At 46.1% G+C, this 16,351-nt stretch overlaps 1 protein-coding gene across 1 annotated transcript in view; it reads right to left on the bottom strand.

Moving 5' to 3' along the window:
* The window catches only part of LOC101655657 (collagen alpha-6(VI) chain), a 134,799-nt gene that overhangs the window by 28,851 nt on the left and 89,597 nt on the right, over positions 1-16,351 (bottom strand). The window contains exons 29-32 of the mRNA XM_004704181.2: positions 12,388-12,423; positions 12,238-12,274; positions 10,329-10,340; positions 1,803-2,296 (exon numbers count right to left, since the gene is read on the bottom strand). Of these exons, the coding sequence (XP_004704238.1) occupies positions 1,803-2,296; positions 10,329-10,340; positions 12,238-12,274; positions 12,388-12,423 (579 nt within the window). The remainder of the gene's footprint in view (positions 1-1,802; positions 2,297-10,328; positions 10,341-12,237; positions 12,275-12,387; positions 12,424-16,351) is intronic.

Genomic DNA, 16,351 nt, shown 5'->3' with positions numbered 1-16,351 from the left:
GAGCAGAGGGTTACAAGCTGCGTTGCTAACTGCAAAGTCAGTAGTTTGAAGCCCTAGCTATCCCCCTGAAGAATTAGGCTCGGAACCCTTGTGGTCTAGTGGGTTACTGGTGGGCCTGCACCTTGGAACCTCACAGCTGGCAGCTTGGCCGATCTACCCTGCCCCATGGGGTTACTCTGAGTTAGACTCAAGGGCAGTGAGAAAGGTTATGTCTTAGAAACCCAACAGGGCGGTCTACTCTGCCCTCCAGGGTCAATGGGAGTTGGAATCCACTCAATGGCAGTGGTGTTTGCTTTATTTTTTAACAGGTGAGCGACAGTCCCTATGGAAGTGACCTCTTGACTACTTGCATGGAGTCCATTCCAAGCACTCAACCAACATTCATCACCGGCAAGTTCTTTCGTAAACCTGCCCTGGAGTTTCAGACTGCTATTTTACTCAACTTCTCAAATATGAGATAGTCTCTGCTCGTGTTTCTTCATATTTAAAGGCAATCATTTAGTTTCTAAAGCACTTCCTTTCTTGAAAGGAAATACATTTCGAATGGTTGGCCTTGAACACTCACCCTTGGCTGTTCTCTGGGGCCCTCTGTAAGCGCCCTACACGAACAAGGAGCTAAACTGCATGCTAGACCAGCCATGCCGTCTTGACCATCACAGGTTTTCCTGCTCAGCCTTGAGAAGCTATAACGGCAGGGCCTTCTCCCTGAAAAAGCTTGGGTCTTTTCATGACCGACTAGGCTATAAAAGCAACTGATTGTTTATCATCAAACAACAATCATCGCGACCTGGCCATGTTAGTGACTTCCATGGAAGCTTGGAGTCTTTCCTGGTTCTGCATCTTGAGGCTCCGAGGCCCCTCGCTCACCTGAGGAGGCAGAACAATGGAAACCTGGCTTCAGGTCCTCACGTGGAGACTTGCTCGCTGTGTGAAGCTGGAGAAACAGCTTAGCCGTTTCAGGTTCAGTTGTCTCATCCGTAAAATGGCAATAAGGTAAAATGGAAATAAGGAAGGGCTCTCACTCAAGGTCCCGCTTATGAGAATACACCGGATGGTTCACAATGGGCTTGGTTTTGCTTCTGGTATCCCAGGAACAAAGACGTAGCGCTCTTGCACTCTTAGAACCCAGACTTTTGGTTGAACGGAAAAAGCAACCTCCATGCAAATCATCCTGATGTCAAAGGCAGGGAGATCGAGTTCTAAGCTTCGAAGCCTGGGAGGAGTGGGTTAGGCAGGGTACGGCCAACAGCATGGTCAACAGTTCTCCCCACAGCTTTTCTGGAGAAAGACAGGCTTTTTGCTCCCGGGGAAATGAGAAGGGCAGGTCTCCCCGGTTGCATCTGGTCACTGAGTAGAAACGGATTCAATGGCAGTGATTGAGCAGACAGCACAGGGTTTATTCTGAGGGCTGTAATGAGTTTGACTTTGTTCTAATTAACCTAGTTTTACATATAGGAAGGCAAGTCAAAAAGTATTGCTACACAGCAAAGAAATCTTTATTAAGTAAATCTATCAAACTGTGAAGCTTGCGTTTCTTGACATATTTCCCATGTAGGCGTATACACGCCCCAAACTCCCTGCTTACTAGTGACCCTGTGGGACAGGGTGGCATTGCTCTTGTGGGTTTTGGGTGACCACAACTTTTTACAGAGGTAGAAAGCCTCCTTTCTGTTAAGGGTCAGCTGGTGGTTCTGAACTGCTGACCTTGAGGTTAGCAGCCCATCTAGTCACCACTACACAACCAGGACTCTCCTATGTTGGTCTCCACACCTCTGAAGGAACCCCAAATCTAACCTTCTTACCGAAAAGGCCCGTCTGATGGAAGGCGCATTGCTGAAAGCGATCACCACCGGTATGATGTCCAGGGCGCTGAACTCCATGGTGGCCGTGGTGATGGACTGGGTGTCGGCAGACTGACCATTGCTGAAAAATGTGGCGATTCTTCTCGTGTGAGGCCCTGGGAGCGTTCGCTTGAAGACGTTTCTGGAAATAAACCTCATGACTTGGCCGATCTCGCGCACATCCGTGGATCTCTCGTAGGGGATGGCTTCAATTGCCCTGAGAAGCTGGTTCTTGCTGTAGGTATCTGAGAAGCGGATGAGGTGCCTGGCGTGTGAGTTGTAAGAGAGGATGGCCACTCGAGCACCCACCGGACAGCTGTTCTCCCGGATCTTAACTTCCCTCACCAGGGACGCCATCATCGCCTTCATCTGCGCAAAGTCCTGCTCGGTGACATCCCGGGACTGGTCTAAGGCAAACACTAACTCGGTTGGATGCACGGGGCATTCGGGCTTTCCTGAAAGACAAGACAAAGCAGGTGACCCAGGTGAGAGGACTCTGACCCTTAGCGACCCCTTCCTTGTGCGTGAGAGGAGACCTGTGCTAGGTGGAATGTTTGGGGGCTGATTTCTCAGAAGTAGATCACGAGGTCTTTCTTCAGAGGCACGGAGGAGTGAACCTGAACCGCCCACCTTTCCTTTAGCAGCACAGCGTTGGCTGACTGCCCTACCCCACCCTCACTGTCATATCCAGTCTCTTCCGGCGAATCGCAACCTTGTCGCCCAGAGTAGAACTGCTTCCTAGGGTGTCCGAGGTTGTAAATCATTATCAGAACAGTCTCAGCTTTCTCCCCAAAAGTGACTTATGGGTTCAAACTACTGACCTTGCAGTAAGCCCAGCAGATAACCCACTATAGCCTCCAGGGCTCCTCTTGTACCATCTAGGGACTCTAAAAACCAACCCAACCCAACCCAACCCCTCCCAGAGGAAAGTATTAATTCACAATCCACACCTGAGCAGATTCGCCGAACTATTCAAGTTGATATGGAAGGTGGGGCTGCATTGGCAGTATTGCCTGAGGGAGATGCCTTACAAGATTTTGCTGAGAGCACCCAGGAAACACCCTCACCACTTATTATGTCCGCTAGACCTGTCACTAAAATTAAGTCTCAGAAAGCTCCTAAAGGTGAGGTTGAGATGATTATCCCAGAAGAATATGTCTGGAATCCAGGAGTTCCCAAAGGCTGACTCTTAGTGCTACCATGCCCTGTGATTAAAGTAAATGGTAAATTACAGCAACCCAATCCTGACAGGACTTATAATGACCCAAACCCCTCAGGAATGAAGGTCTGGGTCACCCCACCAGCAAAAAAACCTCAGCCAGATGAGGTGGTTGCTGAGGGCAAAGGTAATACAGAATGGGTAGTAGAAGAAGGTAGTTCTACCTATCAGTTACGTCCACGTGATCAATTGCAAAAGCGAGGTTTGTAATTGTCAGTGTATTTTCTTTTTATGTGCTTATTGCATATCTTTCCTTTGTTCAGGTATGATATATCAGATACAATTGGAATCTGTGTTTTCATATATATGTATGATAGATGATTGATGATATGTATAAGTGTGATTTCATCAATGTCCGGAAATTATATAATTATATATGGCTAAAGAATTGTGTCCATGTGCCAGGCTGGCAAGGGGTGGATTGAGGTAGTTAGTTTTTGTGCCAGCCTGGCCGATAAACACATGTCTGATTAATTGAAGGGCGGAGAGATAAATGGCTCGGTGAGCCTTGCCTTTCTTGTCTTTTGCTCTTTGATCAGTGTGTGCAGCTGCCTTGCTTGTTCTGTGCCTCAATTTACAGGCTACACTACCTGTGGGACGCCTAACCTGTGGAGTGTGTCACTGTAATTTGAGGTTCCTTTAAGACCTGGGCTTCGCCACACAATTGGAATTTACATCTCTTCAGCTGGGGACTGACTGTTGGTGGCCTGCCATGCGGTTTGCTGCCTGTGCCAGGATGGCCTGAATCTCTCTGCAGAGGACTACCTGGCGGCCCTCAAGACTTGAAGGACTGCCAGTGTCTCACAACTGTCTAACACATTTGAATTGTACTGAGCCATTTGTACTGCTTTATAATTTAACTGTTTATTTCTTGTGTTTATCTATCTATCTATCTATCTATCTATCTATCTATCTATCTATCTATCTATCATCTATCTAATTATTAGCAATCTGGTTTTATTTCTCTAGAGAACCCTGTCTAACACACCAACCCAACCCAAGTCAACCTAACCCAAACCAACTTACTGCCATTGACTCAACTATAACTCACAGTAACCCTGTAGGACAGGGTAGAATGGCCTTTGTGGGTTTCCAAGACTGTAACTCTTTGTGGGAGTATAAACCTTATCTTTCTCTTACAGAATGGCTTTTTAAAAAAAAAGTATTTTGTTGCATTTGGGTGAGAGTTTACCTAACAATTAGGTTCCTATTAAACAATTTCTAAACATATTGTTCAATGACATTGGCTACATTTTTCACATTACATCAACTTTTTGGGGGGTGGTTTTCTTGATATAGTATACATCTCCATGGTTAAATCACTTTTTAAATGAGTTGCATGAACATTATCACAATCAGTTCCAATGCTCCCTCCCCTCTCCCGCATTCATTGTTTGCTCCCCAAATCCTCTCACCCTCCCGGACTCTCCGCCCATCCCCCAAACCCCTCATAAACCATTGCACCAATTATTATCCCTATGAATCTACTCCTTCTGTGCTTCATTAAGTGGGAAACCTGGCAGTAGCAATAAAAACAAAATCAAGATAAAATGGCAAGAATAAAATAATAAAAAGAATATACAAATACAAATAAAGAGTTAAAAAGAAAAGACCACCATTAATATTTAAAAAGGCAGGGAAGAAATTTTTGTCATGGAACAAGCAAGAAATCCTTGAGCCTAGATCCAATTCAGGTTGGGTCAAGATGGAGGTCAACTGACCAAGTGTCAAATTTTCCCATGTTCGAGCCACCATCATCAAGTTTACAGTAATCTCCATCTGATGGTAAAGCTGTTTGAGTCTGATCTGCCAGAGGCTTAATCGCACTGGATACTCTGCAGATGGGCTTTTGGCTCCCACTGTTCCCCATGCGGCTGGTGGTTTTGAACTGCCAATCTTGTAGTTAGCAGCCCAGCCCAATGTGTCACTACTCCACCAGCAGGGCTCCTTGCAGGTGTCCAGAAAGCAAAATCACACCTGTATCACAGAGAATGACTGCTTTTGGGAAAATGGTACATAGGAAGTAAAGTAATTTTAGATGTTAACTAATCAAAGATTTAAACCGTAAACAATAAAATATTAAAATTTTAAATATTTAAGTATCTAATAAAGATTAAACATTTAAACCTTGAACCATTAAAAATGCTCTTAAGAATCAAGTTTATTTTTAAAGAAGCACTAAAGAAAAGAGTCTACAATTTCATCTTTTAAAACAGGAAATCTGCAGGGACTCCTGGTGGCACACTGGTTCAGTGCTTGCCCGCGAACCAGAAGGTCAGTAGTTCCAACCCACCAGCTGATGCATGAAAAAAGATGAGTCGGTCTGTTTCCATAGAGATTACAGCGTTGGAAAGAAAGCCTATGGGGCAGTTCCATGTTATCCTGTGGGCTCATGCTGTGTCTTCAAAAGGAATTAGTGTGAAACTATGAACGTTCTGCCTACAATTTTAGGAAATTCAGAATAGAACCGACATACAGGATAAACAGAGAGGTGTTACAGCTCAGTGGTCAGAGCTCAGCAACTGCGCTAGGGTCTTGGACCTACCACTTACATAGCTGGAGATACTGTCCAAGGTACTGATCCACCCCGTGCCTCAGTTTGCTCATCTGTAAAATGTGAGCCACAGAACCCCTATTGCATAGACCTGCTTAGATGAAGATTATAGAAGTCAACCCTTAGAACAATGGCTGGTACTGAGTAGGTGCTCAGGAAACATTGCTGATCACCATTATAATGATCAGTACACACTTTTTATTATGAGAGCCCAGACTGAATCAAAGGAGAATGAAGAAAAGCATATTTGCTTTTAACAGTTAAAAAACACAAGTTCACTATAAATATGCCTTACTATTTTGAGAAACCTGAATTATGCATGTTCAACTCTAGTGGAAGTGTTAATTACAGATTATCTATCCTTATTCATTGAGCACAACTAATCATTAATCTTAATCCTGGTAGCCTGTATTTATCACAGTTGGCAATTTGTGTTTCTTTGATGAACTGATTAATGTTTATCTCCCCCATTAATTTATGAAGTAGGAAGATAGGGACTCATATCTCTCTTGTTCTCCAAGTTATTAAAAAACACAGCAAAACACCAGATCAGTGGCCATTGAGTCAATTCTGAATCATGGCGACCCCGTGTGCTTCAGTGCTGAGTTGCATTTGCAGGGTTTTCCATGACTGTGTTCACTAGAAGCCCTGTGGGCCCAGTGGGTACCCATTGGGTGGCTGACTGTGAGATTGGCAGTTCGAATGCACCAGTTGCTCCATGGGCAAAAGAGGAGGCTTTCTATACTCACAAAGGGTCAGAAAGTCAGAAACTCACAGGGGCAGTTCTACTCTGGCCTATAGGGCTGCAATGAATCGAACTCGACTCCATGACAGTGAGTTTCATTTAGCGTGTTAACTACAAGGTTAGCAGTCCCAAACCACCAGCTGCTCTGAGGGTGAAAGACGAGGCTTTCTATTCCCGTAAAGAATTATAATCTCGGGAACACCCAGGGGAAGGTGTACCCTGTCCTATAGGGTCGCTCTGAGTTCACTCGACTCAATGACAGTGAGTTTTGTTTTGTGTTCTTTTGGACGTTGACGGCCAGCTCTTTCTCCTGAGGCTCCTCTGGGAGGTTTAGAGCCTATAAACTTCTGGTTAGCAGCTAAATATTTAACGCTTTGTGACACCTTCCAGGTTGTTAACAACTTGCCATCTCATCAATTTTGACTCATTGTGGCCCTACAGACAGGGTAGAACTTCCCCCGTGGATTTCTGAGACTGCAATTTTTTAAAAAAATATAAGAATTTATTTAACTACAATAAAAAAGTGATCTAGGTTTTATGTGTCACTAGCTTGAATTTAGGGTCAGATAAGAGACTTCAATTTTTTTACAGGAATAGAAAGCCTCATCTTTTCCCCTTGGAGATGCTGGTGGTTTCAAACTGATGACCTTGAGGTTAGCAGCCCAACATGTAACCTTGAAGGTTACATGTAGTACCAGGTCTCTTTGCAGGTTACTAGTCCTGGTCATATGGTAGGAATCCAATAGGCGATGAATCAAAAACTAACCTCCAAATAGATTCATTTTGCAGCATGTGTAGGAAGCAAAAGAAAACTCAAATCATGGGTGAGATTGGATGCTGCTGTGGGTGTAGGATGCTACAAGGAATCCCAATGGCATGCTTCTCTTGGAGAGGCGACTCCTCTTTTTCAGAGGCATGTGTGATGTAAGAAACACAGCGAGAGGCCTCCAGCCTGTCAGAGCTATTTGAGGAACTCACACCTGCTGGGGCTGACCAGGCTGGCCATGGACAAGTTTCCTCTGTCATGGGCCTGCTGGGCCTTGCCACCTTCACATGACCTTATTATCGCCTTCTGGTCCTTGGCGCCAGGACCTTCATAGGCGGAAGGAGTTCTCACCTGGCCGGTGTGAAGAGGTGTTCAAACCTGATCCAAATGGTTCGGTTCATCTCAAGGGAGGCAGGAAATAGTTATCAGCCTTTAGGAGCACCATGCAGTGGGCTGAGCAGATATTTTAAAAAACACTTTTTGAGGTGATGTCAGTTTGACAACAAAAATGAAACGAGTCTAATTCTGACCCAACATCCAGGTGGCTCTGCTAGCATTTTGGTTGGGCCATTGTTTGCAGGTCTGTACATGTGGAGACAGAGCCCTGGTGGCACAGTGGTTCTACGTTGGATGGTGAGCTGCAAGATCAGCCCTTTGAACTTTCTCTGTGGGAGAAAGATGGTGCGTTCTACGGGTATTCTCAGAGTGGAGAGAATGAGAGTCTTGGAAACCCACGGTGGCAGTTCGAGCCTGTCCTAATAGTGTCGCCGTGAGTTGGCATGGACTGGATGGCAGTGAGTGAGTGACACATGGAGAGTGTACCACTGCCGGTGTCACTGAGAGATAAAGGGAAGTAAGATTCACAGTGCTAACTGAAGGTAAGGGGAAAAAGAAAAACAACCTACCTGTAGCCCAATTCAACTCATAAAATACATTATATGACATCCAGTGAGCTTCCAGGAACCCAAGTGTGGCAGTTACGTAATCTCCTGTCAACTAGTGAAGGGGTGGCATCTAGCCTGTCAAACAGGTCATAGCCAATACGGCCTCTGTGTGGGTATGTGGTTTCTCCTGAGGATTCTGGGAACTCCTGTCTTCTTTCCTGGAAGCAGGACACACACTCTCCCTTCCAGACATTCCTGTTGACAGTATAGCCACCTGGAGCTATACTGATGGAGCCAGAGCCCTGGAGCTAGAGGAGCCATGGGGAAACTCACACCAGTGCTGAGATGCTTCCACCGTCACTGGACCCACATGACTTTCCACCCATTGGTCTGTGATCTTCCTGCATTTGGCATCATTGCATGTATTGCATGAGTCTAAAGAGGAATTTATGAACTGGTATTGGACATATGGGCTAATATTGGACTTATGGACTTGCTCTGGACTGGGCTGGGATGTTTTCTTAATATATAATTACTCTTTGATATAAAGTTCTCTCTTATACACGTATGAGTGTTTATGAATTTGTTTCTCTAGTCTACCTGGGTTAACCCACCAAGAAAGCCTAGGAATGCTAGACAGGAACGTCCTGGTCCCTGGGAGGCTCTCCGGAAGCGACGGACCCCACACAGAGACCTGACCTGCTTCCTGGTGACATGCTACACAGTGATGGCTGCTGCTTGTCACAGAGCAGGTGACAAGGAGGAAGGCAAGGGTCAGCTTCAAACACCGTTACCTCACACACAAACAACCCAGGCCCCCTTGTGGGTGCCAGAGTGCTTCAACAGGGAATCCTGGGCCTTTGACACGGTCTCCCTAGAGCCCATTCTCCCCACAGCAGTCCAAATAAGCTTTGAAAGCTGTCTACCGGCCCACGCCCCTCCTCGCAATGCTTTCCATCTGCTCTCCCACCCTTCCTGATTACCACTCAAGGAAAAGCCAGCCTGCTTATCATCGCCAACCGGATCTGGCCCCTACTCACTGCTGTATTTTCTCATGGGCCCCAGGACGACAGCTCAGTCATCCCAGGCTGCTACCTGTTGTACTGTCTGTCTCATGGCCTTTGTACCTGCAGTGCCCCCTGACTGCTCCTTGCAAGCTACCTCCTTCTGAGGCTTCAATCTAAATGCCCAAGCCACTGCCTCCAAGAAGAGCCGTTCCCCCAGAAGCCTCTATCTCTTCCTGTCCCATGATTCTGTGACAGAGCACACCATCCTGTCTCGCTCACTCAGCAACTACAGAGGCTGTACAGAGCTCTAGGGGCGCAGTGGTTGAGAGCTCGGTTGCCAACATAAAGGTCAGCAGTTCAAACCCACCAGCTGCTCTGCAGGAGAAAGACATGCTTCCATTATGACAACAGTTTTGGAAGCCCCGTGGGGCAGTTCTGCGGTGTCCTATAGGGTCATGGCAATTCAGAACTGACCTGACAGCCATGGCGATGGATCTTGGAGTCCGTGGGTGGTGAACACCATTTGTAGACTCTGTTGCTAATCGACAGTTTGGAGTTCACCCAGAGATGCCTCAGAAGAAAGGTCTGGTGATCTGTTTCCCAAAACGTGGCCATTGGAAATGCTAGGGATCCCAGCTCTTTTCTGACACAAACAGTTGTCACGGCGTGGAATCAACTTGATGGCTCTTAGTTACCGGTTACAGATTCGTTAGTTCTTTTCTTTGTTTGCCTCCCCCACCCCATTGCCGGGCTCTCAAAGAGCCACGGTGCTGGTGGGTTTCTACAGAAACATCATGTCATCAGCACCAGAAAATACTGGAAAACCAGCACCGAACGATCTTTAGGGTCAGCATGAGCTCCAAGGGTTCCGGCACTGCGCCAGCTTCCCCCTCAGCTCAGTTGCTGTCTGGACCCCCTGGCTTTGATTCTTGAGGCGTTTCCTCGGTGCACCTTGATTTCTAACCATGTAAAGACTACGTGATGACGAGAGAGGCAGTCAGACGCACAGAGGGTCAATGAGAATGAAGGCAGGAGAAACACGATGACCAAAGGGAAAAAGAACTCATACGCAAATGAATGGTCAAGCTTTTCATAAACATGTTAATAGTAACAAGCAGGCAAACCACTGGTCTGTGAAGCTCAGCTAAAACGGCGACCTTTACTGGGCCGGGGCCCCACTACCAGGCAGCAGAGAACACAGGCAGAAAGCAGAAGCATCATTTGGCAGGCAACGCTTTGTTCTAACCCTTCGTTCCAGATGGACAAAATTCTGGCTCTTGATCAACACATGCTGCAAATAAAGATGACTCACCGTGTCCACCAGCTGGGGAGGAAGAACAGAGGAGACGGGGTTATTATTTGGTGGGAGAGCAGAGCTCTGCGCTCTAGGATGATCAGGGCGGCCGAGGTGCTCCCTGCGTGGTGTTGGCGGATGACTCAACAGTCAAGGCAGCAGGCAGGGCTGTGTAGGCAGAATCTAGCCTCTTGGAGAAAGCAGGACTCTTTCCATAGGCCAGGGAAGGAGAGGGCAGCGGAGGCAGGGCACTAAGTCAGGAGCCCAATCAGCTGTCAGAGGCAAAGGACTGTGGCCTGGGGGGTCACTGAGGTTTGAAAGCTAAAACCCCCAGCTCTCATAGTCAGAACATACTGACTATGTTGACAGCTAGAGTTACGGATTTGATGTATGTCTGAATGTGTGCAGGGGCGTGGGTTGACACATTCTAAATGTCAGAGGTGGATTTACTCTGAAGCCGATGCCGCGTAAGCTATGCATTTGCGCTGTTCAACATGGTAGCCACCAGCCATGGGTGGCTCTTTAAATCTAAATGAATTAAAATGAAACGTAATTGCAACGGTTCAGCTCTTGGGTTGCACCAGCCCAGTGCGCTGTGTCTGACTATGGCTCACGGCTACCGTGTTGGACAGCGCCTTGGGACACTCCCATTCCTGCAGATAGCTCTCTTGGCCAGCGTAGTGTTAGCCTCTCGTGTGAGCCTCTGGGCATCTGAGGTCATCCTATGTCCTCAGGGTGCTTTCGTACATGCAGAAGTCACTGGTGCTGACCCCACAGGACAAGGTAGAACTGCCCCTGTGTGTTTCTGGGGCTGGAACTCTTTAGGGGAGCAAAAAGCCTCATCTTTGTCCCATGTTGCGGCTAGTGGTTCGGAACTGCTGCCTGTGTGGTTTGCAGCCCACCATGCCACCAGGGAACCTAATTGTGCATCTCAGGCCCTGCACAATTTCAAAGACCAGGCCTCCACACACCTGAGCCATCCCCAGCCCACATGGCTGCCATCTTTGGAAACCTCCTGTGCTAATTCAGCCCCAAAGCAAGCAGCCTTCAGCACCCAGTGCATAGACTTGATTCCCACCATCATTCTATTGAATAAAAGAGAAAGAGTGAAGGTCAACAGGGCAGTGAATGGTTTAGAAAGTCCCTGTCTTGGGAGACCAGCACACTCCTTTGTTTCTTTTCCCTGCTAAGATGCCTTGAGGTCCGCCTGGCTCCTTTCAGCCATATTGCTTTGTTGGGCAGCCATTCAGCATTTGTAGATGCACCGAAAAGCTCCCTTGCTCGGTATCTGCTGCACGGAATTTCTTTGCTGGCACTAACGTGTGTCTTAATAGAAGAAGCTGCTAGGAGGGTCTTAAAACAAATTCAAAGGGCATTTGCCAAATCTGTATGCCTTTCTGCTTTTATAATTTTCAAAGGAATATATATATATATATATATCAGCAGAATGAGCAATTTTACAAGAGATGTAACCTGCCCAACCAGAAGAAGCAGTAGGCAAGGGACACTAACCATGAAGGAAAGTCTGGTCCCATCTGCTCAGCCACCCTGTTATCATGCCACCACCTCTTTCACACTGAATGAGTTCTGTGCTGTCAGTTAAGATGCGCTCGAAGAAAAGTTCATCGGGACTCCCTGCTGACGGATGTCACCACCAGGGAACTTCAGACCTTACCCCTCAATTTCTCCTAGACCAAGAGCACTAGAGATATTATTATTTCATTCTCGGGACAGGTTCCAATAGTCAAGCTGGCAGCCAGAGAAGATGTTAATAGTCCTCCGTCTGTGCCAGCCCTGAATATGTGCAGCGGCATCTCTCCTTTTAAGAAATTGATTGGTAAATGGTCTCCATTCGGAGTGCTTCGTTCACTGCTCTCCTTTTATGAACACTGACACCCAGGGTGATCAATTCCAGGAGGGTACTTACGACTGTGATCCCGCACATACTGGATGAGCTCACACATCTGCAGTTCAAAAATAAAACAGAGAGAATTAGCCGGCAGACAGCTTGGTCCTGAACTGTCAAATGCCTGCATTCGATGGGCTCAGAACACTCTTGGAACCAGGAGACACTTACGGAAAATGAAGCCCATCCTTTGGTCCCCTTCACGCCCTAGGAGAACAAAAGACAGGTTTCACAACTCTGGATACACAATACCAGAGGCTACCCTGAGATATCGGTAACTGTTATGGTTCATCCTCACAGGAAGTTAGAGGGTGGGGAGGGGAGGGTGAAGAATACAGGTAAGATACTCATGACCCAAAGACTATAGCCAGGGTGCTCATCACCCCATGAATAGCAACTTTCTAAGAGGAATAAACTGTAAGCAGGAAGTTGGATCCATACAAGCTTCCAGAGGTCCCTCTGCTATGGCTCCTTCTTTGGATGACAAGGGTGGGAATGACCACTTGAGGCTGACATTGAGCTGTGGGGCAGGCGAAGGGCTGAGGACTCGAGAGGGCTCAGCCCCTGGTCTGTGCTGGCCTCCTCAAGGCCGGGGCTTGCAGTTCCTCAGCTTTGTCTCGGTCGCTGGGCAGGAGTCAGAGCTAAGCTTTACTCTCCTCCTTCATTGGTTCTGATGACAAAGGGGCCAGACTCCCATTCAGGATCTGGAAAGGCAATCACACACATACGAGGGAGTTGTAAAAGTTCTTGGAAAAGATCTGTGATCTTCGAATGCCACTTTTCCATCCACTTTTAGAAGCCTCCCTCATAGATGGCTGGGTTGGGGATAAGAGAAAGAATGGAATTGGATTTATTTTCATGTGCCCAACCCACCTTTGGACCAGGAAGTGTCTGACTGTTCAAGGGAACGTGCATTGGAGTCTCCCCACCAACTCCGAAGAAAGTAAGTTTCACATGACTGCAACTTTTGAGCATTAATTTATACGATGATCATTTATTGTATCGTGGTACACCTAATCTGGTGTCAATTTAAGGATTAAGAGTGTAGGGGTGGAGTCTAGGCTGTCAATCTGAAGTATGCCAATGAGATTTCTGGGTGGGCATGGCCTTCTCCTGAGAATTCTGGGAAATCTGGGACTTCCTTCTTGGAGGTGAGAGACACTATCTCTCTCAGTTCACTCCCGTGGAGACTCTCTACTGACAAGGTTGCCTTGCTGTGAGGCATCCCTGAGGAGATGCCACATCGACCTACCCTGATGCAGCCCTGGGAACTGGAATGGTCACGTGGAGACCCCTGCCAGCGCTGAGATGCTCTACCACCAAAGACTTTCCACCCACTGGCCTGTGATCTTCTACGTTCAGCATCATTGCATGTGTTTCATGAGTCTGAAGAGGACTGTATAGATTGCTGTCAGACAGATGGGATAATATCGGACTTATGACCTTGGACTGGACAGGGCTGGTATGTTTTCTCAATGTTCAATTGCTCTTGCATATAAATCTCCTTATACACATATGTGTGTCCATGGATTTGTTTCTCTAGTCTACCCAGACTAACACATGTATGAAATGACAGGGCAAGGCTCGAACATATAAAATCTCTGATAATCTAGAAAATTCATCAGCCTTCATTTTCTCTCTATTCTTTTCAAGAGCTGGCAATTGATTTTGTTTTTTGTTTTTCTTCAAGTAAAACAAAGACTATCTTTATTGAAGAAATTGGAAAATACCATTTGGCACAGTTGCATTGTATTTCCACTTTCATCATATGTTTATTTATATAGGACTCCTTCAAACAAAACCATGTTTGCCATTCACCACAGTTATACCTATTTCCACATTGTGGCAAATTGTAGGAGGTTTGTCTGCATTTTGAGTTTATTTGATTGCCGGTCAAATTTGGAAAGATTCCCTTTCAGTTGGAGGGCTGATTAGAGTAAAAGATAATGAAATCAGAATGAGGGCTATCAGTAAATTGTATTTAATTTGGTTTTAAATGTACCCTTAATTAACTAACCCAGGGACCAGGGAACAAGAAGTGATCCAAAAGTGATGGTGAGGAGGGTGTAGGAGGACTGGTAGGGCTTGATCAAGGGCAATGTAACTGAGAGGAATTACTGAAACCCAAATGAAGAATGAAAATGATAGTGGGACAAGAGGAAAGTCAAAGGAAATAGAGGAAAGAGCTAGGAGGCAAAGGGCATTTATAGATGTCTAAATATAGGCATGTACATATGTAAATATATTTATATATGATGATGGGGAAATAGCTCTATGTGCATATATTTATAGGTCTAGTATTAAGGTAGCAGATGGACATTGGGCCTCCACTCAAGTACTCCCTCAATGCAAGAACACTTTGTTCTATTAAATTGATATTCCATGGTGCTCACCTTCCCGACACAATCGCCGAAGACAAAGCGGGTGAATAAGCAAATGTGGTGAAGAAAGCTGATGGTGCCCAGCTATCAAAAGATACAGTGTCTGGGGTCTTAAAGGCTTGAATATAAACAAGCGGCCATCTAGCTGAGAAGCAACAAAGCCCACATGGAAGCAGCACACCAGCCTGTGTGATCACCAGGTGTCGATAGGATCAGGCATCAGGCATCAAAGAACAAAAAATCGTATCATTGTGAATGAGGGGGAGTACAGAGTGGAGACCCAAAACCCATCTGTAGGCAACTGGACATCCCCTTACAGAAGGATCGCAGGACAGAGATGAGCCAGTCAGGGTACAATACAGCACCGATGAAACATACAACTTTCTTCTAGTTTTCTAATGCTCCCCCCCCCGCCCACACACTATCATGATTCCAATTCTACCTTACAAATCCAGCTAAACCAGAGGATGTGCGTTGGTACAGCTGGAAACACAGGGAATCCGGGACAGATAAACCCTTCAGGACCAATAATGAGAGTAGTGATACCAGGAAGGGAAGGGGAAGGTCGGGGAGAAAGGGGGAACCGATCACAATGATCTACATATAACCTCTTCCCTGGGAACAGACAACAGAAAAGTGGGTGAAGGGAGACATCAGACAGTGTAAGACATGAAAAAACAATTTATAAATTATCAAGGGTTCATGAGGGAGGGAGGGAAAGGGAGGGGGGAAAAGGAGGAGCTGATACCCAGGGTTCAAGTAGTAAGAAAATGCTTTGAGAATGATGATGACAAATGTACAAATGTGCTTGACACGATGGATGGATGGATTGTGACTAGAGTTGTATGAGTCCCCAATAAAATGATTTAAAAAAATAGATATATCCTTCAGATTAATTTTTGTTTGTGTGGTTTTTGACAACTGTATTTTTAAAAAACATTTTATTAAGAGCTCTTACAGATGTTATTATAACCTAGTTCTATCAGATCAAGCAAAATTGTACAATTGCTGTCATCATCATATTCAATACATTTTCTTTTCTTCTTGAAGTCCTGATCCCCTCCCTCTCCCACCCTGCCACCCCCAGGAACCCTCAATATATTATATATTATTATTGTGCTCTTTTTTGCCATAACTTCCTCCATTCCATGTATTCAATCACCTAAAATTCTGATGTTTGTTCCCTTTCAGTGAGGTTATACAGGCACCATTGCTATCAGTTCCTCCTTCCTCTCCTCTCTTCCCGTATCTTCAGGGTGTCATTACTCCCCTTACTGTTTCTGAGGGATTTATCTATCTTGGACTTTCATGCATTGAAAGAGCTTGATTGTACCAATGTACATGCTCAGGTCTAGTAAGATGAGTGAGGTAAAACTAGGGCCATAATAGTGGGAGGAGGAAAAGTTAAAGAACTAGAGGATAGTTTGTGTGCTTCATCAGTGTTCTGCTGCACCCTCAATATATCATCCTTGCCATATGGCCCTTCTGTGAGGGTCTGTCCCATTATCTCACAGGTGGGCTTTAGGTCTCCACCTTGCCTATGTTCCTTCATGTCTGCTTAATGACTTGTTTTTGAACTTCCAACACCTGATCCGGCCGACACCTCATGATCACACAGGCTGGCGTGCTTCTTCCATGTGGGCTATGGCAATTGAGTTTAGGTGGCATTTCCCTCCTTTCTCTTAGCCCAGAGGGTGGAGAGATACTGTGACAAGTGACTCAACAGCCGAGGCAGGAGCATGTGCATGTCTACC

The sequence above is a fragment of the Echinops telfairi genome, unplaced genomic scaffold (assembly GCF_000313985.2).
Source record: "Echinops telfairi isolate 266 unplaced genomic scaffold, ASM31398v2 ScPeMD7_7420;HRSCAF=8458, whole genome shotgun sequence".
Lineage (NCBI taxonomy): Eukaryota > Metazoa > Chordata > Mammalia > Afrosoricida > Tenrecidae > Echinops > Echinops telfairi.
The sequence above is the reverse complement of the archived record's forward strand: the minus strand, read 5'-3'. Positions and strand labels throughout refer to the sequence as shown.